The 24,185-nt window shown below is 41.5% G+C and overlaps 3 protein-coding genes across 3 annotated transcripts; 1 reads left to right on the forward strand and 2 right to left on the reverse strand.

The window, feature by feature from the left end:
- Positions 1 to 153: 153 nt before the first annotated feature.
- On the reverse strand, positions 154 to 10,000 carry LOC117476663 (ectonucleoside triphosphate diphosphohydrolase 5-like). Its single transcript, XM_034123349.1, has 13 exons — positions 6,568 to 10,000; positions 6,134 to 6,213; positions 5,697 to 5,840; positions 5,245 to 5,320; positions 4,682 to 4,717; positions 4,168 to 4,256; positions 4,004 to 4,083; positions 3,856 to 3,917; positions 3,651 to 3,752; positions 2,826 to 2,969; positions 2,657 to 2,713; positions 1,755 to 1,870; positions 154 to 1,586 (listed from the first exon to the last, which is right to left on the reverse strand). The coding sequence occupies exons 1-13, from the start codon at positions 7,010 to 7,012 to the stop codon at positions 1,503 to 1,505; spliced, it is 1,515 nt and encodes a 504-aa protein (XP_033979240.1). The 5' UTR covers positions 7,013 to 10,000; the 3' UTR covers positions 154 to 1,502.
- Positions 10,001 to 10,717: 717 nt separating this feature from the next.
- Positions 10,718 to 17,622, forward strand: si:ch211-163l21.10 (basal body-orientation factor 1). Its single transcript, XM_034123338.1, has 11 exons — positions 10,718 to 11,210; positions 11,301 to 11,553; positions 11,644 to 11,709; positions 13,582 to 13,725; positions 13,808 to 13,888; positions 14,035 to 14,105; positions 14,928 to 15,072; positions 15,618 to 16,108; positions 16,249 to 16,353; positions 17,111 to 17,182; positions 17,372 to 17,622. The coding sequence occupies exons 1-11, from the start codon at positions 11,167 to 11,169 to the stop codon at positions 17,469 to 17,471; spliced, it is 1,572 nt and encodes a 523-aa protein (XP_033979229.1). The 5' UTR covers positions 10,718 to 11,166; the 3' UTR covers positions 17,472 to 17,622.
- A 187-nt stretch (positions 17,623 to 17,809) lies between these two features.
- On the reverse strand, positions 17,810 to 24,179 carry aldh6a1 (aldehyde dehydrogenase 6 family, member A1). Its single transcript, XM_034123329.1, has 12 exons — positions 24,053 to 24,179; positions 23,517 to 23,555; positions 23,315 to 23,389; positions 22,496 to 22,657; positions 22,198 to 22,276; positions 21,412 to 21,714; positions 20,710 to 20,831; positions 20,170 to 20,359; positions 19,489 to 19,670; positions 19,224 to 19,403; positions 18,258 to 18,356; positions 17,810 to 18,157 (listed from the first exon to the last, which is right to left on the reverse strand). The coding sequence occupies exons 1-12, from the start codon at positions 24,098 to 24,100 to the stop codon at positions 18,053 to 18,055; spliced, it is 1,584 nt and encodes a 527-aa protein (XP_033979220.1). The 5' UTR covers positions 24,101 to 24,179; the 3' UTR covers positions 17,810 to 18,052.
- Positions 24,180 to 24,185: the final 6 nt, after the last annotated feature.

Consider the following 24,185-nt stretch of genomic DNA (forward strand, 5'->3'; position numbering starts at 1 on the left):
TCATAATCCAATGTTTGTAGTTTGATAAGAAGCTTAATTTTATGCTCAATTTAAAGGAAAAATAACGTTTACTTCATTGACAATTTGAAAAAGAGAAGACTGTCTGGGTATAAAAATGTAAAAGTACACAGAAAGTAGATTTCTCATGTTTTATTAAAACATACATGTATACAATACACTTTTTCTCTGGATTTAATAAAAACAGCATTTTACATATTTTCAGTCATCTTGATATTCATACTGATACATACATACAGGTATATCTGATCAACTGTGCAGCGCAAAGTTTTTTGCAACGTAAAAGCAGTTCCTGGTGAAGATTTCACTAATACACATTTACATTATGTATATACAGCAGTAGTTATTTAACATGTTGAATACTGAAAGAACAGCAAAAGCATGGTTTACAGAACAGTTAGATGCAAATGTTAATGTTGGATAAGGATAATTAAAATACACTAAATTATATAAAGTTATATAAATATTTGTACAGTTCACAAGAGCATTAAAAAACAGAATTCATAATGGCTAATGTTTTTGAGAAAACGGCATCAAATGAAAGAGCTGGGTTTTAAAGCTTTTAAATGTTTTGCTTACATTTTTGCCGTTTTTAATAGCTGTAAATTACGTTGTTTGATTCACTATCCATGCTTAATGAGAGGTTATTTTAACCGCTTGTCTAAAATAAAGTTTGACCTTGGGCCCCTGCAATTAAGCAATGCTGAAGGTCCTTTCCACTGTAGACAAAACAAACAATAATGGCTGGACTTTAAAACTACAGACATTAAGCCCATACATGTAACATCTATACAATTCAGTCTGCCAGAGGCCTCTCCATGGCGCTCTCTGAAGTCATGGTCAATCCTAATCTGGTTGATGAATATATACAACTCTTTTGTCGATATCAAAGCAAACTTCTTAGCTACACTATCTGCAAATAAAGTGTTATGTGCAAAGTTGAAGAAAATAAGCTGTATGGTTAAAAACGTCTCTATTTCCAATAGTCACTATGAGGCAATGAATTCAGGTTAAAATAATTAACCCCTAGAATGTGAAGAAAGTTGATTTACAAGCATGAAAGATTGTTGCTGTTTCAGCAACTAGTCTCTAAATAAATCCCACTGTACTGTACAGTGCACACCAGGATCATAGTAAGTACCATTATACCATGCTGGTTACCCTCCACACTTAACAGGCAGGCGAGAAAGACATTTCAGATCAGACACCCCTATAAGGAATCAAAAATGTAAACGTTTAAAAAAAAAAAAACAAGCCCACCAGTTATGAGCTCAACATACAGTAGAAATAGCTGGCCTTATAAAAATATAGTGATTTCTTTTTTCAACAGTTCTCAGAGTGTTCGCAGCATGCGGAGGTTGAGGGAAAAAGAGGAGGGGCGTGGCGGGACCAGGTGTGTCTGATCAAGGGTGGACGGAGGACGGGAAGCCCAAAAGTAACAAACTGTCCCTCTCAGTGCCGGCTGCAGTGACAGCGAGCCGTCCTTAGTGGATATTGAGGTTTCTGAAGTAGTCGAAGGTTGCCCCCAGGGCCCAGCTCGTCTCCACGTTGTTCACCTTCTTGGCTAGCTGTTGAACAGATTGACAGGGGGGGGGGGGGGGGGGTCATTTAAACCACAACGAAACCATTTCAACACTGTACAGACTGAATATGAACATTTTGTCATGTAGCTTTTCATATTTTGTATCTCTTAGACTCCTACTCTCCATATAGTAATCTAGCACTGAGTCACTCACCTGCAGCACAGTGCTGTCCTTGAAGCCAAAGCCATCCTTTAGCAGACAAGTGATATATGTCAAATCCATGCAGAGGAAGGGGCTGATAGCACGGTACTTGGTCATTTTGTTGCACACTGCAAACACAAATAGCAACAGGTTTAATATACAATTGACAAAAAAAGGATATTACACCTTGTTGCATTATATCACGATGTCACCTTCCATGTTTTAGCAAATAAGCAGCCTTTCTAACCTCTATGCTACATGATTAAAAGATAACCTATCTGTTTTGTTTGGCTGAATAAACAGGGAGGTGCGAGGAGAAGGGCTGAGGGTCAGCACAAGGCTGCAGCAGGGTGGCGGTGTTAAATAGCCGTGTACACAGTTTGTGTGTTTCAGTATGTGTCAGCCCCCAGGTGGTGTGTGGCTGTCAGGTGCCCTCCTGCCTGCACCAGACAGACATCTTCAGCCCAGCTGCCAGCCTGAGCTAGACATGTTCCTCAAGACCATGTGACAGTGTTCTCACAACACAAACAGCCTTACATAACACATCAACTCCTTCCTACTTGCTAAAATCTGGTTCTACATGGACATTGCAAGTGTCAATCACTGAAGCTAATGAGCGCTACAACGTTTTACAGTGGTGTTAGCATGTATTTGATCTTTTATAAACTACATTTGTCTTATAACCCATCTCCATAATACATTTTACTACTGTATTAAATGATTTTCGACAGGATGGGCTCTGCCAATTGTGCCAAGTGTTTTTGGTACAAAAAAAGTTTGAGTGTCGTTGCTGTTTAGGGCCTGGACTGTTGCATTCAATTCAGCGGTTAAAGGACTGATATATATAACTTGTAGATTGTTGGGTTCATTCACATGTGTATGAAACCCTCAAGAAGATAACATGTAACTCTTACCTTCTTTGGCTCTCTTCTTAAAATCCCTGACTTCAACCGCACCACCTCGACTGCCATCTGTGCAGAAAAAACAAACATGCAATTTGAATACCTATTTTGTGCAGGGGAAGATAATTAGCATGAAAGACGATGGCACTGGAAGGTTACTCTTTGCTCTGCGCCCACTCACCGATGAGGCCAGACTCCACAGCTCTGTCGAAGTAGTAAGAAAAGGCGTAGAAGACACTGCTGCCCTTCACTTCATAAGGCTGGTGCACTATTCCTTTGATTACCTTCATAACCTCATAGTAGCACAGCTTATAGCCTGCATAGCCTGTAGAGAGAGAGAAATGGTTGAATGTAGACAAAATAAGACTTAACTTATATAGGAAATGTTTGAGTAAACAATGAATTAAAGGTGTTTTGGGGCAGCGATGTTTGGAATGCCATTGTGAGTCTGGAGACCGAGTTTGAGGTTAGACAGTGTCTGAAGCTAGGGGTTCACCGTACAAGGGAAGCCCCAGAAGTACAAGTTTCACACAGCCCCATGGGTATGGTTGGCTCAATTGTGTCGGCAAAACCATGTGATAACAAGAGCGGCAGTGAGTGCGGCTCTGTTGGCCTGTCTATTTTTACCACATAATTGTGAGCGGTCCAGATCAAGCCGCTCGTTACACAAAAAAAATAACAACTCAGGGACAAGCCCAGCATCTTTTGGCTACTTGACTGTGGTATGGGAGTGACTGCCTTATTTGTGAAGTTAACTGACAGTTTTCTTTTCGTTTAAATACAAGGTTGACTGCAGTATAATTGTTCAAGAGGGAACACAGAGAGAGAGGATGACAAAACATGCGTTTGGCGCCAAGGTTACAGAAACTTCAGCGCATAAATGTTCTCATGAGAGACTGTATTATACTGTACTCCATTGTTTACTGGAGTTGAGAAAGGAATGTGTGGATCACTTCATCCAAAGCACTGGGAAAGCAATCTAAACCTCAGGGTGCTTTTATCTTACCGTCAGGAATCCCGCTAACTTTGTAGGTGGTTCCACCAAAAGTCACGTTTTCTGTGAACTTTTTCGGGAGGCAGGAACTTGAGAAGACTTTCCAATCTAGACCTGGGAAAACAACAACAAGAAACAGTTTTGTAATCTTCCCTTTATACATTTATGAAAGAATGGCCAAGACGGCAAATAGGGAGGCTATAAGAAAATACTTTACCATCGGCTCCTAGTGCTCCAAGAGTCGCCAGTCGGGCCGCAAAAAGTCCATTTCCCAGGTAGCTATTTGATATTGACATATAGAATAAGAGTTATCAAGCAAAATCTCATTAATTAAGAATATAGCATCTTCTTTATCTGTTATTTACCTGTGTGTGTAGAGTTGATAGGTTTGTTTGAAGAGGTTGAAATTAGAAATATAAGTGGCGGGAGCAGACTGAATAGTTTTCTGTTGGATAAAAAACAATGTTAGTGTTGCATTTTTGGTAGGAAATTATTTAAACAAGCTTATACAGGACATACAAAAATTCACCTTTGACTTGGGAAGGAACGTGATCTGTGTAGATCCTCCACCCAGGTCCAGGATGCCCACTGTCCTCCTTGTGTTGGAGTACAAGTGACCTATGGAGAATAAGCTCAACGTTAAAACCATGATATGACTCCTCTTCAGTGAAACAAACAGAGCATACTGTGTATTACTTTAGCTTAATCACCAGTTTTAGTTAGAACTCGTTCCATTCACAACCACTACTGTCAGGATGAAGCATGCTTACAGATTACATTTTTCCCCACCAAGAGGGAAAAACATTTATAGTTTTAAGATTAAGGTGGTGGTTTAAAATAAATGAGATGATTCCATAGCTGTGTGAAAAACGTGAGGAAATGTTGCTTGTTTTTGCAACCTGTTTGGGGCCAGTGATTCAAACTCATAACCTCAGACAGGAGACAAGAGTCTTTCACTGCCGGGCTTCTGTGTACACTGGAGCCTCAGATATGAGCCTCCTGACCACTAACACCAGCATAGCAAAACACAAGCAATGTCTTACCTGTAAGGAAGTTCACTGTGACCCAGGCGAGGACTCCTAAAACAGCACATGGGTGAAAATGTCTGTATTAGTATAAAAGTGATTACAACGAACCTAGGCTCAACTTTCACATTTAAATGTCTTAACTTTTTAGTTCAGCTCTCTATCATTATGCTGATATTAAAGTTGGTGTAACCAAAATGCAGACCAGCCCAGGTAATTACAATTGTCTCGGATGTCAAGTTATTGCGCTCATAAAGTAAGGATAATGAATGGCAGATATTGTATGATGAAACATTACATTGTGAGGGTGTCTTAATGAGTGATGTGGAGGATCGCACTAAATTATTGGGCGTGGGGCAACAACTCACACTGGCTTACTTATTTGTCTCAGTGAGGTAGAAATAGAGCTCTTGTAAAAACAATTATGAAAGAAGCATTGTCTGATGCATCCGGAGTAAAGGAGGCACTTAAAGCACCTGATATATCAAATATAACTGTCTTAAATAAAACTAATACAAATCATATGTTTTGTTTATTATATATAGTACGAATTGGTTACAGGACATTGAGAGTTAATTTACCTTCTTTTGCTCCGTTCAAGATAGAAACACTGTTGTTTGGCACGAAGAAAGGGGACTCGTCAAAAACCTCTCGCACCTGTAGATGTTTAATAACAGTTATCAGCTGGATCTGTTAAAACACAACAAACATTCAAGGCTGCACACCCAAATATTCTGCTAGTGGCAGGATAAAGTGTATTCAGGCTCTGGTTCTGTTTTAGAGTGACAGATAACCCAACCACAAGCATGGCTGGAACAGTAGCCTGGATTTAATACTCTAAATGACAAATATGGTTACTCCACACAACCCCACAACAGCTGTTTTTTTACAACATGATAGCCACCAAATGGGCAGACTTGCTGCTTTTTTCAGTGACACTTGTAAGCACTTAGTGGTTTCTCATCCCGTTCCATGGCGGGACGGGTGCTGTTTATACCAAACTGTCTGACGGCAGAGAGAAAACGTGTCTTACCTCCTTCAGAAGAGCATTTGCCTTATCCTCAGGCAGCAGACGCAGACCCGCTGTGGCCTTCAGGACCACCGGCGTCCTCCTCCAGTCGTCTTCTGGCACTGTCTTCTTGGCAATTTTCAGCAACTGGCGGATAGTGTTGCCACCCTATGGAAAATATGACAATCAGTTACAGGCAGCTTAGTCATCAAATGGAGGAACATTTCATAATCAAACTAAGATATTTATTCAGTGGTCAAAGTCTTTAAAAACATGTGTAAATCACAGGTAGCAGACAGCAGCAGTGACAGCATCAGAAGCAGGCATTTTTTGTAATTACACACTGTTTACATCACATGAACCCAACCCAAAGAAAATCCCAGTGGTTTTGCAGACTGTGAACAACTCCCTAATATACCTGATAATTAATATTGATTGATGGTTTAAAGGCGCATACATACCTCCTCAGGGTTGTCTTTATAGGCAGAAAGACCAGGCTTCACGGCGTGGTACATTTCATTGGCCAGGACTGGCAGCTCAACTAAAAAAGACGTCAGTGTCAGTGAACAGATCATAAACAAGAGGGATACTACTGGGAAAAAAATAGAAACTCAACTACATATAATTGCATATTTTTCCTTTTGCAACTCATGATATTTAGACTGTATCACCTACACCCTGACCTGCTGCCTACACATATGAGTCAGGCAGTTAACATTACAAGTGAACCTCAGCCACTTTCAGCAGCTGTATTGCTCTGGCCCTGTGCCGGTGAATGTTTTTTCTCACACCACACAGTGAATGACCTAACAGCAAGTAGACAGAGTGGGAGCCAGCAGTATTTGCAAATCTCGACTATTGGTTTAGGTACAGAGAGGGAAAGTGGTGCACTTACCAGGGTCTTTCTGGATGAACTTATAGATGTGGATCCTGCTGCCCGTGCTCCCAGCGTCAAACATGATCCCGTAGAAAACCCGGCTGATGTTGACGGGGGAGGATCCTTCAATCACCGAATGGAAAACCTCAGCTCGGTGGTAGGGCTCAGGTGCAGGATGCACGACTTCGGGCACCGGGTGGAAAGCCTCTGGTAAGGGGTGTAGGACTTCAGGTGCCGGGTGGAACACCTCGGGGATCACGGGGTAGATCGGCTCACCCCGCTGTGGGACTACAGGCTCCGGGTTGGAGACCTCAGGGAGGAGGTTCTCCGTGTTGGCAGAGTGCTCCCGGTAGCGGTAGACGTGGGGGACGTAGCGGTGGTGCCGGTAGTAAGTCGCCTCCACTATGAGGCTCCCAGCCAGGAGCCACAGGGAGAAAGTGAGGAGCAGGCTCGGCGTGGCCATTGTTTTCACAGCCGGGGAAAGAAAGAGACAGGAGTAAAGATGGAGGAGAAGAAGAAGATATGGTGGATGCTGCTGGAGTTAAAGATTGACAGGGGCCCCGCAGAGAGAGAGAGCAGTGGAGATGGAGAGACGCAGAGTGGATGCGATGCACACTCAGGACTGTCCGGTCACCCGTTCACACTATATAAAGACATACGGGCTTGGCATGGGGCCACACCGAGTGCAGCCATCCACCAATCCTGTGGCGGTCCATCCCAACTCCATCAGGAGTCCCCCCTCCTGTGAGCTGAGCTGGAGACCAACTACCTGCCTACCAACAACTTTTTCTTTTTTTTTTTTTGTGGAGGATTATTTTTGATAGTGTTTTTTCCCCATCTCATCTTTACTGGTTATACCGGAGCCACGAATTCCCCCAAGGAAAAGGATTTATAAAGAAGTCAAAATGAATGGGTTCACACTCAAGAAAACCAAAATAAATGGTCTTATAATACTTTTTATGGGTGCATTTGCCTCAGAATGTCCTTCACCCGGCAACTCTTTGGACTTTAACAACTTAACAAGTGCCTAAATTAAGAGTGATGTAAGTTTGTATTTGGCAGCTCTAAAGGCACATCTAAATCTCTTAAATTACACTAATTTTTGGAATTGAAAATATAAGTAATGGTTAGTTCTGTTTAATTTAATTAAACTACACTTGTGATCAAAGGGAAGACAATAAATTAAACAGAAATTCTAAGTACTAATTTCAGAAAATGTGGCTCATTATGCTTTTTAATGGATTCTTCCTTTGTCTTATTAGATATTACATCTACTAAATCATGTTAAGTAGCTCAAATGAATCTTGTGTTTTTTTTAATACTCTCAATCTCCTTATTGTGATCCTGCAATGATCACCATATTAAAGCTGCTACAGTCCTTTTACCAGCCTTAAAAAATGCAAATGTAACCTGTACTCCAGCTGGCATAAAAGTTAAAAGAATGTTAGCAATCATCTGACTCCCACTCATCCTCGTGTTAACCACAGGCTTTCCAAGGGAAAAATATTTGGACAGCACGGCACGTTTCACGAGAGAATGCATGAAAAGCATGAGTGGCTGTTTCTCTGCTTTTGGTGGGTGGTTGGCGCGCCATCATGAGCCATGCTGAAGTGTATCAGCTTATGCTTTCTCATGTGATGTGCAAAGTTTCTGGCTTTAGTGCAGGATGCAGAGGCATCAAGGATATCCCACAGCAGACACTCTGAGACCTTACATGAACTGAGTTTTGTACTGTGCTGTGATATTTTTCACCCACTTTATATCAACAGAAAGAGGACACACATCTAAACCAGGAGCCGCTGGTAGACTAGCAATTGAGGCATCCTGGGGGAAATGACCCTGCCCCAGCACTGACCTAACATGAGCTTATACGAGGCTGTTTCACCTCAGGCAGCAGGCCGAAACCAAGCTGTCCACATCCCAGGCAGGAGGGTAAGGGAAGGGCAGAGGTCCTGCAGATTGGCACAAGAGAGTGCAGAAAGTCCACAGAGAGGACAATGTGGGGAGGGTGGGGCTTGGCACCAGCGTTAACCCATCATGCCATTCCACTCCCAGGACACTCAACTGTGCAAAGCACTGTTCCAACACTGTAATTTGGACTAAAAATATTGGACTTTCTTGTGTCCTTCCTTTTTTCTAAATACTGTGGCTACTTTTTTCAATCCTGCGGCTCACCAGAATGGTCGTTTGCCCCTATCAAAGAGTACATGTGCAGGACCTCTCACTGAATCGCCCATAGATGTCTTGGTTGCATGTTAACAGTGTGATAATGCGACAATAAACCCTGGATAAAGATGTCCCATTAAAACATATAGAAAGAAGCAGTGTTTTGTCCAGGGTGTGTCGTTATTTGGAAATCATGGTTCAATATTTTCTTGTTTTTAATGTTGAGACACATTTTGTGGTAATTTTAGTGATGTGATAAGTGATGTGGATAATGAGCAGTGTTTGGAAAAGCTGCAATCTACCTCAAGCCATTTGTAGCATGAATCACAGCATGTTTAGTTTTAATTATACACCTACTTTAATAATAGCATTATAATGCGCCTTAGAAGGTACTGCCCTCCGAGTAAAATGCCATGAATTTAGATTTTACAACTGAAACTGAAATTTTAAATATTGAGTCTAGAAATATACATACAATAAACTAAACAAATATAAAGGAACATCTATATGTTGCCAAATCATGTTAGGATGTCGTCCAAATGTGCACTGCTGTAAACTCTGTATGATAAGTGCCTTTCTACAGCATGACACATCACATTACAAACAATGTTCGAAAGGACATTTTGGTATTTTGTTTCAAGTTAACTGAAACCATAAAGCATGAAACGAGACCCCAGCTTTGTAATCTACACTGTGCAATATATCATTAATATGCTGCAATGTTACCCTCAGGAATGCCATGTTTGTGGGTGTCCTACCCCAAGAAGTCAATTGAAGAGACCCAAACCTTGTCATTACAATTCCAATGATAATGACAGCTTTGAAAAGCTCAGGGTTATTTCAGTTTTCTCTCCTCACTGTCATAGTAATTACCTTTAAATTTAGTCTTCAAACTCTGTTGATGATGCCAGCGCTGTGAATGACCCTATATGATTCAGTTTACAGAAGCTACACCCAACACTTTTGTGATATTTACTTTCTTGTTTGATGAATAATCAACACTGGACACTCTCAGGCTTTTGCACAAAGCTGAACAAGATAATGGAGACAATTCTGTGGTTTCGAGCTTTAATTATGACCTACGCTAACCTTACATTGTTTTTTTTGGATTAAATTCTTGGAAGATGTAAGCCAATAGCATTTAGGTTGATCTCAGTGGTTTTCCCATAACTTTAGAAAAAGCACTGTGGGGATGGCAAAGACTAACTCATAGTTCTTTTCAGGACAACCTGGACAATACTGCTGACAAGAGCTGAATGTTTTTCATGTCATCATGTGGGAGGAGATCATGTGCAAACAGATCCTGTTTGATGGAGCCCAGCAGAGAAGACTGTAATTACAAGAGAAGTGAGAAAGCGTGTCAGTCAGGAAGCTGTTGAGCAGAACAGACATCTGTATCTTACAATCTCCCAGAGTGATGGGTTGATAGATTAGAACCTTTTGGCAGGAGAAACACACGTTTTCCAAGAGGATAGACACAAAACCAAACCCTGCAACCAAAGTTAGAAAAGCAATAGGTGATGATGTATAAATGCAAATAAGGAAAAGGGTGTTAGTTACAACAGTCAATCCAACATGATTTTTTACGTTTTTTAATAGGGTTATAATTAAGGATTTGCTGTTGGTCCGTGACTCATATATTTGTAATAAAAGAAGAAATGTAATACACCACTGGTATGGGTGTAAGACTCTTTGTTGGACATCACCATGTACTGGGACATTTTGAGGGCCATTTTTTTACGTTTACTGACTTAATAATTGTTCTTCATTGATTTATTTTTGTTTAATGTTGGCTTATTTGTTGTGATAAACTCATTTAAACTTTATATAGATGTGAATAATGTACTTTTTCATTCTGTTATGTTTATTATTATTGTTATATCACTATAATCCATTATCTTACTGTTACACACTTGCTTTTATATTACATGATACCTATACATTGCTAATTTTTTCATACCAGTGCATAACTGTGTATACAGGTTCACAATATAATTAGTGCCAATAATCATCTATGCCATCTAAGTTCTACATCCATACAACAAATGATACAGTAGCCTATAATAAACAAACTTGCACTAACCATGTAAGCCTACAGAACACATGTGCTTTTTACATACATAAACACAAACATACATAGGCTACATAAAGATAATCACATCAGAATGTGCATACAATACCAAGCAAACAAACTTAAATAAGTCTGTGTGTATTAAATATATAGTAGTTTGCCTATAGGGTTACCAGAGGTCATATAGCAGAGAAATTCAAACCCTCACCCGGGTTACAGCGTCTCTATGGCAACAGCACCACACAAACAAGTGGGCTGCACAGGAGCTCGGTACCGTTAGCCAATCTCTTCCTGGACTAATTACCGAGCCACTTCTTCTCCCTTTTGTAGCACGGAGGTGTTTTCTGTGCTATCACAGTAGCCATTTAAAACTAGCAACAATGACGAAGAAGAAGGTCCCCAAAGTGAAGAGGGCGAAAGCCGGGTAAGTGCGTAACTTGGGTTTATGTGTAGGCTACACGTTGTACTGCATTAGCGTTCAAAACTCCAACTACACTTTTGTATTTTGTCACAGAAAAGGAAAGAAAGAAAGCAAGCATGAGTCAAAAGCGGACAAAGAGTCTGACAGTGAAAAAACCAAGGCCAACGCTGCGCTGTGGGAGCTGAGGTTAAAGGTCACCGAACAGTCGCTCGTGGAGTATCGCGAGGCCTGCCGGAAGTTAGCACGCGCAAACGAAGAGCTCACCAACCAACTGTATCGCGCGGAGAAAGACTCCATCGATATTACTGGCTTTCTGAAGAAACAAGATGCTGCTAAAGCGGAGAAGGTCATAAAAACACGTTATTTATGTTTGTAAAATAAACAAGATGAATGATTAACTATTTTTAACTGTTTTTAATCTGACTCATTTTGACAGATCAACGTGCTGCAGAGAAGCCTCAAAAATCAACAGGGACTTGCACAGGAGGAGCAAAACAAACTGGTGAGTTCATTTTTTTTTTAAACGGCCACAAAAAAAGATAAGCAATTTTAGCTTACACCAAACATGCTGTAGCTTGCTTTATCATAGCAGAATATGACATTGCTGTAATTTACTACTTTGAGCTACTTAAAGTAGTACAAATGTGCTGCGCTGTGTCTTAACAGCTGTCTTGTGTGCAATTATATTGGCATTCATTATGTAAGAAAACAACAACCAAACAAAGCAGCCATAAAACAAAAGAACAAACCCTGACATTCCGATTTACTGGGTCTCTAATGCTATTTTAATCCATGCTAGTGGCCACAGAAGAATTAAAAGTGCTTGCACGGGGAAAGGGAGTCACACTGCTGCTGGTCCTGATGTGTTAACCATCCATCAAAAGTCACACTTATCCTTACTCTAACAGTGTAGGTTGCGTAATATACAACAAAGGAACTTATTTTGACTCCATTTATCCTCACTGACCCCTGCTGCTTGTTGGTAAGAAGATCAAGCTATCAAACTGACATGACAACGTTCAAGTGGCTTTACGGGACAAAAAGGCTTCAAAAAACTGTTGCTACTTTTGCTAGCAGCTGTTTTCCATTTCCCAACTCTTACTTCATGCTGGTAAAATTGAGTCCAATAAGCTTCTGAGAAGGAAAAAAGAGGCACGGTCTGGACCAAGTTGTAACATCCCTATTTTAGACATGTATGGAACTGTCACATATGTCCAATAAGGGGGAAAGAACACTGTCATGTGGTTGACCCTCAACACGTGACTTCAAGGCTCGCTGTTCACAGCCCTTTTCTAATTTTGAGGTGATAATAGGGTTCATCTTGAAAATTGACTTAGCTAACAAAGAAGTTCAGTGAGCATGACCGCCTGGCTTTTGTCTCAGGAGAGACAAATTCAGCAGTAGTGTAATGAAATTCCGTCAGCCAAATAAAAAAAACGGTATATACTGCACGCCATGAGAAAAAGACAGAATGCATGCAAGACTAATCCCTTTAAACTCAAAATGGGTGCATATTTTGGGGTAGGTTGACCATTCGGTAGATCACACACACTGAGAATTGCTTGTGATGCAGACCGACTTGCATCATGATTGGCGCATTGGTGTAGATGAACATACAAAGTTATGTGAAGAATAACGATTAGGCCTAACGTTGTATTCAGAGGGATGAAAACCTCTAATTTAGTCGTCATGTACATGTTTGTGGGTGGATGTTTTTCTAGGCTCTCATGACTTTGGTCATTTTGTCACATTTTTCTTCAGACTGGCTTTTCCACAGTAGCATCTTGAGGTATTCAGCTTGACTTGTCTGTGCTTAAGTTGGTTGGCAAATGGGTATGGCCTGTGTGAACTCTGGTATGAAAGTATTTTCTTTCCTTACCGATTCAAACTGCACTTATGGGAATTTTTCTGAAGCACTAGCAGGGTTTTCCTCACAATTAAAAGGCTTAGATGCAACACCCATCCAGTTTGGTCACCACCAAATAATTGTTAAAACACGGTGGAGCGCATCTTAATTCACAAAATGACTTTTCACAGATGTAAAGTTTCAGTTGGTCAAAAGTGCAGATCTTATCAAGTTTTGGTTTATGCTTTTCGGGTGTTGTTGATTTATTATCCAGCTTTTTCCTTTTTCTTTTAACTGTGCACAGATATGACAATAGTAATTGACAAAAATGATGTTAAAATCACATATTTTTCATTGAAATATGTTATAGCGGAAGGACCCCTCATCAAATGCACCCATGTCTCATCTTTCACAAACTTCCGTAACACACTGTTTAGTATTTAGATGAGCAGCTGCATTTTGAGGGTTAAGGCATGCATTTAATACTGTTGTTATAATGAATCTATATGATCTGATTGTTTCTAACAGGTTGATGATTACACGAGGCAAATCAATGAGATGAAGGAACTGTTCAGAAAGAAGTCCAGTGACTTTAACATGATCCAAGATGGGATGAAGAGAATTAAGGAGTTTGAGAAGAGGAAAGCACAGATGGAGCAGGAGCTCAGTGATGTGAGGAAAACCACTTTTCTATTAAAAGCAGTTGTTCCATTTGTTAATGCTACTAAGAACAATAAAACATTTATTTTTTTAGATTAGAGAAAACATGGATCTTTCTGACAAGAAGCACAGGGAAAACCTAAACAAAGTGGAGTGCAGATTCTTCAAAGAAAAGGTGGGTCGAGTCTAATGATCCTACTCTGATCGATTTGGAAAAACCAGTGAAACAAAAGTGGTTTAAAAATAATTTTCATGGACAGATGACAGAAGATGTTATCCCAGGTGGAACAAGAAGTGATTTTTTTGCAAACTTCCCCGCAGGATCGCCTGGAGAAGGAAGCAGAGCGAACGATAGCTGTGGTGGTGGAGAGGGCCCACAATGAAGCCATTGTGTGAGTGTGTGTTTCCGCTTCCCCTCTCACAATCTAATTTTATTCTTTAAACTGCACTTTCATGTTCTCAGAACTCAAAGAAAAAAAAATGTACTCACACAAGTGTTTATGTGTGTAAATATATATATAACTAGGACTAATGTTATTTCCTTGACCACACCGGTTGGTCATGTTCAGATAGTGTACATCACCGGAGCCAATGATCACATCTCCATCCCAGAGGAGAGTGTAATGTGTGTGGGGAAGCCCAGCGTTTATTACTTTTGAGGCCATAGGATGTACATTTCGCCTCCGCTATGTTTAGTCATTTTTGTACAGCTCATAAAACATCAACATTGATACTGGTGTGGTGTGGTGCTGCCGCTCTGGTCTTAGTGTCAGTAATTGATTTAATTTTGAACAGACCCAGCTTGTCTTAAAAAGTCAAGTACATTGACCAACGTTTATGAAGAGGAACCGGGAAACTGAGAGCAAATATGTGTAACATGTTTAAAAATCTTCATATTAACACCAGGACAATTATTTCGTTTTTCCATTACTGCACATATTTTATTCCAATTCTATTTCTACGATTTCAATCATATTCAATGTAAATACTGCTATATTTTACTATATTTGTTTAATGTTATTATAGTTCTCTTCAAATAGTTTTCTATCTGTGTTTTTAATTGTTTTATTTATATGTATGCACTACAACACCAAGTCAAAATCCTCGTATGTGTTAACCTACCTGGTAATAAGCCTGTTTATGATTCTGATTGAAATATCTTTTGACGTGAAATAAAGATTTGTCAAAGGCTTTTTCTGTTTGTATCTATATAGGCAGTTGGACGATGCCTCGCGCTCTGTGTTTAAGGAGAACGTCCGTCTGAATGAAGCTCTGAAATATCACATAAAGGAGGCAGAGGACCTGCACGCTTTGACGCGTTCAATGGCTAAGGAAAAGGCCTCCCTGGAACTGGACAAGGTATATTTGAACCAAAGGATAGCAAACAGTTGTGTAACTATTAAGCCCCGACTGTCCTTGGATAGAGGCCATTCATATCCATAAACTCATATTTTAAAATCATTTCAGCTATGAAACACTTGTCAGACCTGTGCAGAATATATTTCAGGTGGTTTTCCCCTCGTGTTGTTTGCTTGTGCTGACCCTGTGTATTTTGCTTGTGGTCCGTCTCCTACCCCCCCACCTTCTGACTACTACCCAGCCTCTCAGTGGTCAGCGGTTGTGGCGAGTTTCCATTGGGGTATGGGTTCAAATTCAGTGGCTTCTCCCTCGCAGGCTTCTGGCACTGATTTCTTTAGACAAATAAATATTGGGCACATGAATCTTCCCCCCCCGATGATGACAGTAAATGAAGGTTTCAAAATCCACTATGTTGAAACCTAGGCCACTCATGACAGCACAGGCGAGCACACAAACCATAATCTGTTTAAGATCTATGTTGGCATGGAAATTCAAGTCAGCTTGGTGTTCATGCATTTCACTACTTCTTCTGTCTACTCATGCAGAACGTGTTTGAGTTGACGGTAAAGAGAAACGCAGCTCAGATGGAGGCCCAAAAAAAGGAGATATCCAAGCTGAGGGCCAAGGTGGCTTCACTGGAGCATGCCCTCGAGCTTAAAGCTAAGGAACCTGAGATACAGGAGGAGGAGAAGGAGAAGGCTCTGGTCACCATTCAGGCCAGCCAGGTAGAACTAGACAAGCTGCAGAAAGTGCTTCACATGCGGGAGAGGGAGCTGGGGCACGTCAAGCGGCTGGCCAGCTCCATCGTGGATCAGCGCACAGAGCTGGAGCAGTTCTTCCATGAGGCTCTGGCTCAGGTGAAGCAGGAGATCATGGCCAGCAGGCAGCAATACAAAAAGGAGGCACTACAGGCTTATCGCCAGAGGCTAAAAGAAGCCACAGCAGGAAAGCTAAAGTTCCCACCCATCCGCACCTTCCATAAAGGACCTCACAGTACCAACTCTGTCTATTCAGACCTGGAGGCGGCTGCAAGGTGGTAGGTCCCCTTCTCATCATTTCAGTGACCTAGCTGTGTCTTTGTGATATTTTTAACATCTGATGTTTGTCAGTGGTCATCTCACAACAACATGATACATTTTGTTAAATTAAAGTCAATGTCATCCACCTGTTTTCAAGGACCCATCAACCAGACAGCAAGGTTGAAATCTCAGATCTCACTTGGGAGCAGAAGGAACAAGTGCTCAGGCTTCTCTTTGCTAAAATGAATGGACAGAGGGAAAGGTAATAAAACGCTCCAATAATTGTATTATGTTTGGCGAAAGCCGTGCTCCGCTCGTAATTTGGTTATCGCTCATTAACTTTATCCTAAATAATATTCTATAATCCACTTGTAATCCCTGAAAATGGCCTTGTGGATAAATTGCCTCAGAAGAACAAAGCGCAGTGACACCAAGCAGAAGCTCTGGCTGAACTTCTGGTGACTCCGCCCTCTTTTTAATGTTTTAAACAGCCATATTCTCAGCAGAAGAGGATACCATAAAACATCAGTTAGGCTTCGACCAATTTTCTTTTCCATCCAGCTGCTTAAAAAGAATGAAGAAAGAGTCTGGGCACAATAGTAAAAATAGGCCCCGCCACAAAGTCATGTGCTTGGAAACAAACATCTGTTCACGTCCATTTGCTTTCAGCCTATTGGCCCCTCTTCACGTGCACTTGTAGTTTATTTTGTTCTTTGAACGCTTGTGGTTAGCGAGCAGCTGGTAACATGATTTTCAGAAAGGAGTGTGCAGGGGAGCTGGATGTATCGGGGTAGGGCAGGCAAGAGAAGATGTGTATTCATGTTACCAGTGGTCTGGCACCTAGTCCTGCAGAATAACAGAACATTTGGCGACCAAGTCCAAGTGTATTGTGTTGACCCAGTCTAACCCCGTTTCCAAGACGGGCTGCAGGCCTGACTGAATAGACACCAGTGTGCTAAAACATGACTTTTTCACTCTGAGGGTCTGTGTTTAACTGCAACTCTGCATTTTCCCGATAGGAAAGACAGCCAACATATGGCTTTGTCTGCCTCCTCCGAGAAGAGGAGCCTTATTGCCAGCGATGCTGCCGGGTAAGACACCAAAGGAATGTACGGGAATAAAAACTGTACCTCATACTTGCAATTATAAAGCCTGTGCAGGTGTATTGGTGCCACATTCCATGTTTAGCTTAAAAAGCATCGGCTGTGAGAACATGAGTGCCTACGTGTGATTTTATCAGAAATGCACTTCAGCTTTACTTAACGATGACTGTCTTCCAGGATCAGAGAGGATCTCTCCCGGGCGACCTTCATCACCCAGGGGCCCGAGCCCGCTCTGCCCCCCAACCCCAACACCCTGCCAGATATACACACCACATGACCTCAGAGTGGCCTCTACATGGCACATCACACTCTGGATTGTTTGCCTCCATGCTTCCCACAGAGTGTCAATCATGTGTGTAGTAGAATGGGAGTTGTTTGTTTGTGCTAATTATAAATATCTTACCATGCATGTATATATGGCCTGTGAGTAATCGTTCATACATGGAGGGTGTTTGAATTCTGTCACAACACATTTAGAAGATCTGTTCTTCAAAACACAGTGCTCATACCGAAATGTGCATCAGATAAAAACAATCATAGGAATACAAAGCTGTGTCCATGGCAACCTTCATTTATGGTATAACACTAAAGTTTAATGAAGTTACAAAGCTTTAATATCTGTGTTGTATTTAATGAAATGACATGGCCTCAGCTGTACAGATTATTTTCATTGTTAAAACCTTGGCTGCAGTGGTTTACATTTACAGAGTATCTATATATACATATCTGATATAAAGTATTAAAAAAAAAAAGGAGATTATTATTTAACTTTTGAATACTAAAACTTCTACACATTAGAGTGTCCTGTGTGTGGATTAAGGGTGTCTACTGTCTGGGTATTCTGGTTCATGGATGGAGTTAGCGTCCCATGGTCGGCATGGTAACAGCAGGACTTGTCAAGATGGAATCTTCAGCTTTCCATTGTGAGGTGACAGTTTTGATCTGTGTGTAGAACTGGATGCCCTGTAGAGAACAAATAAAAACGTTTTCATCCAAACTCAGTCTGCTACAGTTGTGCATTTATTTAACTTGTACTGATAGGATGGGTTTGTTGTTTTCATACTTGTTTGCCATAGAAGTTCATGTCGCCTCTGAAGGATCCTCTTGATCCAGTAAAGGAGAACATAGGCAGTGGGACAGGGATGGGAACGTTGACTCCAACCTGCAGAAAACAAGAGTTTTCGCTATCATTTCTATAAGTGTAAGCTTTGTTATACAATTCCCCCCAATTGTAAATTGCTAGTATGAGTAAGATGCAGCCTGAAAAGAGATGCGGTATATCCATGCCGTTTAAAAAACAAGCTAACATGATCTCAATAAACAAAGCTAAAGCTGTGGCTTATATTCCCAGTTCTGAAAGCAAAGCATCATCTTATGAAAGGGAAGAAAAACTAAATAAAAACATTTTGTTATGAAGGCAAAGGGGGCACAGCATTGTTTGTTTAAAAACAGCGGGAATAGGTCTGGACGCACTATCGCCTTTTGGCGAAGGTGCCGGGTGAAAAAAAAAAAAGTAGTTGTTTGTTGCATCGAGGTTTGGAGCAGAGAACGGCACATGGCCTGCGCAGCATTCCCCGACATGTGAACAGCAAACACAGGGCATAACTAAGGCTCCACAGGCAAACAAACAGGGTAAAGGCTGGTCATATTTATGCCTCGTCGTTGAACAGCAACCTAGGAATCCCTTTTGATTTAATTAAAGATTTCCCTCGTTGGATACTACCTGGAAAAATGTTTCTATGTCCCCCTGTCTTCTATTAACGGACACATATTTGCTGTAGCTATTTGTAGTCTCTACCGGTGGGGAAGTGGAGGGAAGGGGGATGCCGAATGTGTGCGTATTAGGTTAGGGGCAAACAAGGCTATACTTGACATGGAAAATAATAGTTTTTTTCAATGTGTGTAAAGGTTTTCAAACAGAAATGTGATGTGCTCTCCCCTGGAGATGCTGCATAGACATGACAGAGGGATGTGAATGTCTCCTTTCTCCCAAAACAGAGGAACACATTCGGAGGCTGCAGCCACTTACCTGGCCCACATCCACCTCGTGAGTGTATTTGCGTGCAGTGGCGCCATTTGTGGTGAAGATGGCTGTGCCGTTGCCATAGGGGTTATTGTTGACCATGTTGATGGCATCGTCCAGAGTCTCTGCTTCGAGAACAACCAACACAGGCCCGAAGATCTCTTCAGTGTAGCACTTCATCTGAGGCTGGGAGAGCACAGAAGAACAGGTTTTACTGGCAGTTTAAAAAGGTTTTTACTAATGTGCACATTAAGACATTACACCCACGTACTGTGACATTGCCGAGGATGGTGGGACCCACAAAATTGCCATTCTCGTAACCCTTGACCTTGACGTTTCGGCCGTCCAGGAGCAGCTGGGCTCCCTCGTCCACACCGCTCTGGATCAGACTGCAGACTCTCTCCTTAGCCTGCGGAGAGATCAGAGGCCCCACGTCTGCCCCAGGCTGGTCTCCTAGCGGGGCCCCACAAACAACCAGCTATAAGGTTTCATACCATGGCATTTGTATGATGTGAGCACATAAGTTGATGCTGACATTCAAATATGTCTTTTGCTACAAACACGCAAAACCAGGACGAGGGGCACCCTGAGGCACTCCCTCAAAAATTGATACTTAAGGGTTTCCTGTGTACTACAAAAATAAGAGTCCATATCACTGCAGGCAGGGATAATCATCTATTTTACTCCGCATCAACTTCCTTTTCTCGAAGGGACTTGATGCTCTGAACCGCTATTTAGGTCTTGGCCGCAGATCTGGCCACACATTTGCAGCAGGGCTGACTAAATGAGCCCTCGCTCCCAGCTGACTCCAATGTGAAGTTACAACACGGCAAAAGGCGAGAGGTGTGGTTAAGGCAGCGTGGGTGGCCCCTAATTGACTAAACCCAAGGCCCTCGGGGGGAACAAGGGCTCGGGAGAGACAGATGAAGATCTGGGTGATGGGGTGCAGTACCTGCGTTCACGCGCAGAGCCTTAGAGCGCTCCACCAGCTCCGGCAGCCAGCTACGGGCCTCGCCCACCAGGATGGCCGTGGACAGAGCCATGCAGCGCTGCCCCGCTGCCCCGAACGCTGCACCAACCAGCTGGTTCAGAGTGTTCTCCTTGTTGGCGTCAGGCATCACCACACCATGGTTCTTGGCTCCCTACAGTACAAGAAAAGTGGTTAGCCAGCTGCTGTTTAATCTCTTTACAGCAGCTGCTAGTCACAAATCAGAACATAATATTAGGAAAATTAGGAAATGATGTACAAACACGGAAATGCTGTATAGTAAATGTGTTTGACATTTCAGTCCATAATATAGATTCAGTTGACTGACATAAATCTAAATAATAGATGGCACATTTATAATTGTGGCTCTTGAACGTAGATGCACAGCTGGAGTCTCATCCGTACAGCTGATAGAGAGGAGGAACAAAAAAGGATCATCTGTTGGCCAATGCTGCCACCTGCTGGACATTCACAACATGTGTTGGACTCTCGTTTGATACTCACCATGTTGGACTGGACCCTCTTGCCATTTTTAGAGCCCCTCTCATAAATGTACTCCCCCGCTTGATTGGAGCCAACAAAGCTGATTGCCTTGATGGCCGGATGGTCGCAGATGAAATTCACAGCTGTGAAAGAAAGACAGCAGCTGTGATAACTGAGATGTCTATTTAATAACGACAGTGATTAATAAGTGATATTTAAAAGTGTGTATCCGCATTACAGAGTATATGACAAAAGAAGAAAAATTGTATTTATTGAAGGATCAATAAATAATAATAAAAAGGCTCACTGTCGATCAAAATCTCAAGATTTATTTTCTGTGGAAAAACTAAGATTAAAGAGAAAAAGCAGCAAAAACATTTTTGCCATGCATAAAATAAATGGTAAATAATATTTCAATAAAAACTCATCAGAAGCTTTTTGTTTAGTCGTAGATTAACAAATAACCAGTAATTAGCCATATTTTCAATAAGGAAATTGATTTGTTTGGATTTGCTAAACGTCAGAGGGGTCAAAGGTCAGTGTGTCTCTGTACCATCATTACCTGTGATGCTTAATAGACTGAAGTTTCAGACAGAGAGTATGTACATCATGTTTCCAAGTGAACATGTCAAGATGTCACATATTTAGTAAATGTGGCCTTAATCATCTGCCCTATACAATATGTTCCGACAGTAACTAAAGGTAACAGAGACCAACTCTCACCGTCGTGTTGGCCGTGGATGAGGTTGAGTGTCCCGTCCGGAGCTCCGGCATCCTGGATCATCTTGGCCAGCAGCATGGCGCAGCCCGGCACCCGCTCGGACGGCTTCAGCAGGTAGGTGTTGCCAGTCACCATGCCCATAGGGAACATCCAGAGAGGGATCATGGCGGGGAAGTTGAAGGGTGCAATGCCAGCACACACCCCGATAGGCAGGCGGTAAGTGTAGGTGTCCATGTCTTTGGTGATGGAGGGCAGAGTCTCACCGAGCATCAGAGAGGTTATGCTGCAGGCGTGCTCCACAACCTCTGCAAAAACAGTAAACATAGATTTATTTGTAGCATACAAACTGTGTGTGTGAGTGTAAATGATCTGCTTTACTGAGACAAGTATTGAGTGTGTTGACTGCGTGGAAGTCCAGACAATGTCTAAAAAACTATTTCTGAAAATGATTTAATAAGAGATTAGGCTTCCTCAATGTAGAATATATTGTTCTGGTGAAATGAGTGAAAGCTGAATCAGATATATTTCAACAGTCAAAAAAAGTATTCCATATTAATCCCACATTAATAACCAGCAATCACTTGTGGCAATCATTCAAAGCCTTCAGAAAGAAACTGCCCTTTGTTCTGGTTTAGTATCACTTATTAACTACTCCTGCAACCACAAACTGAAAGCCTGCCTAAAATGTAGCATGGCTTAAACGCTTACATGTTTGTTGCCCTTTGTAAAAGGTGCAATACTGTATGTGCATGTGTGTGTCTGTGTGTGAGTGAGTGAGATAAGCTTACGCAATCCTCTGAACACATCCCCCTCTGCATCTGCAAGGGTCTTGCCCTGTTCCAGTGTGATCGACTTGGCAAGTTCTTTCTGAAACAAAAGTTTGGGCCCTTCTTATTCCTTTTCTTAGATGTTATCTGAACTACAGTTTTATTATACAGTTTAAACAGCAGGCTCTGAACTAATGTGGAAATGTTCAAAAAGCAAATTTGCAAAAAGTAGTGAATTTAAACTTCAAGTTGAACAGTCCTAAATGGTAATGTCTTGTTTCCAGTTGCACCTTATTCAACCTTATACCCTCTGACTTACAATGTTGTCCTTGATAATCTGCTGATAGCGCAGAAAGACCTGCTGCCGGGCCAAGATGGAGGTCTCAGACCAGGAGCGATAAGCTCTGGAGCAAGAGTCCACGGCAGCCAACATCTCCTCCTGGGTGGCTTTGGGTACTCGGGTGATCACCTCGTTGGTAGCCTGCAGAGGAGACAAAAAAAGGAACGTGTAAATGTACGTTATTATTCTAAAGATTACTTTTTTCAACCTGCAGGGAATGTTGGAGTTCATTCACATTAGGTAACAGGTGAATCCTAGCATATGTTTAACTTAGATATGTGAGCTTTCCTAAACTTGCAGGTCAGAGTTCATCAGTAACACATTACTTGATTTCCCCATTCAACCCTTAAGAAAACATTTATGATTTTTAGGTGATGACTTGTAATCCAAGTGTTGCTGAAATTTAATAAATATTCCCCTATGACAAACAGTTTTTTTGTTATAACATGTTTTTTTTCATCATTCTAAATTAATTTTGATGTGTTAATACGTAATGAAAGATAATGGGAATGTGCTTTAATAGATAGGCCAAATACACATTTCTACATTTGCAAATTTGCTAAAGGTTATTGGAGGATGCTCAACTTCTAAAACCAGTTTATACCAACAGGCAAGGACATTATCTAACACGTGAGATTAAGCAACTCCATAGATTTTGCTGTTTAAACCATGTTTGAGCTACCAAACCACAGTTTAGCATAATGAAGCCCTCCAGCTATAGCAGGATGAACCAAGTATTGGATGTTGCCAAGTACAGTACAGTACAGTTTCTTGATCCAGGACAGGTGGAATACTTACAGGATTGTGTATATCCAGCCATTCTGAGGTTTTGGATTCAACAAACTTCCCATCAATGAATAGCTTGGTGGTGGGCTGTGGGGAGAGATGTAACATCATGTATAGTTGACCTTAAAGATAGCAGGTTAATGATCAATGTGTGAGATTTTATGTAAAGTGTAATTGCAGCCTGACAATTAAGTGTAAGCCGTTCTCAACTCACCACTGAGGAGTAGCACATGCGGCCAACTTGAAGTGGGACCTGAGAAAGAAACACAGTAGGACGTCTGAATTTACAGATGCAATGAATATCATCCACCCGTCCAAAAACAATAATCCTAGGTTTGGCTACATACTTTGTAAAACGTTTAATACACATAAGCAGCTCCTTCCAGTTGCAGACTTTTAGACTGTTTGCAGACTGGAGGCTCACAAGATTAATGAGCAACTAGGAGACAGAAATGGCTTGAGGACAAAGTCAAGTTTATTGAAGTAGAGTTCAATCAAATATTAACACAGAAAAGTAAACCACTTGCTTCATACTATAAATTATCTCATTAAAGTTGATGCATTATCAAAATGTCACATAGAATATCCTCTAAAGAGAAGTTCATCTGTGAAACAAATGCCTAAAGCAACCCAGACCTAAATCCTGCAGCACATGATTTACTGTACTGTAAACAAAGTGAGCTGTCAAACCTGCCTGCGTCATTTGCAACTGAGGGGAGAAATAAACCATAAAATACTTTGATATCTTACCTTTGCCTTTAGCGCTGATCTTAATGCGGTGGTCGCCATAATGGACATGTTACTACGAACTTGTTTGGTCCAACTCCGCAGGTAGGACGGTGGCCAGCCAAAAACAACATGCAGCTATCTCCCTCACTGAAAT

The sequence above is a fragment of the Trematomus bernacchii genome, unplaced genomic scaffold, assembly GCF_902827165.1.
Source record: "Trematomus bernacchii unplaced genomic scaffold, fTreBer1.1, whole genome shotgun sequence".
In the NCBI taxonomy this organism is placed as follows: domain Eukaryota; kingdom Metazoa; phylum Chordata; class Actinopteri; order Perciformes; family Nototheniidae; genus Trematomus; species Trematomus bernacchii.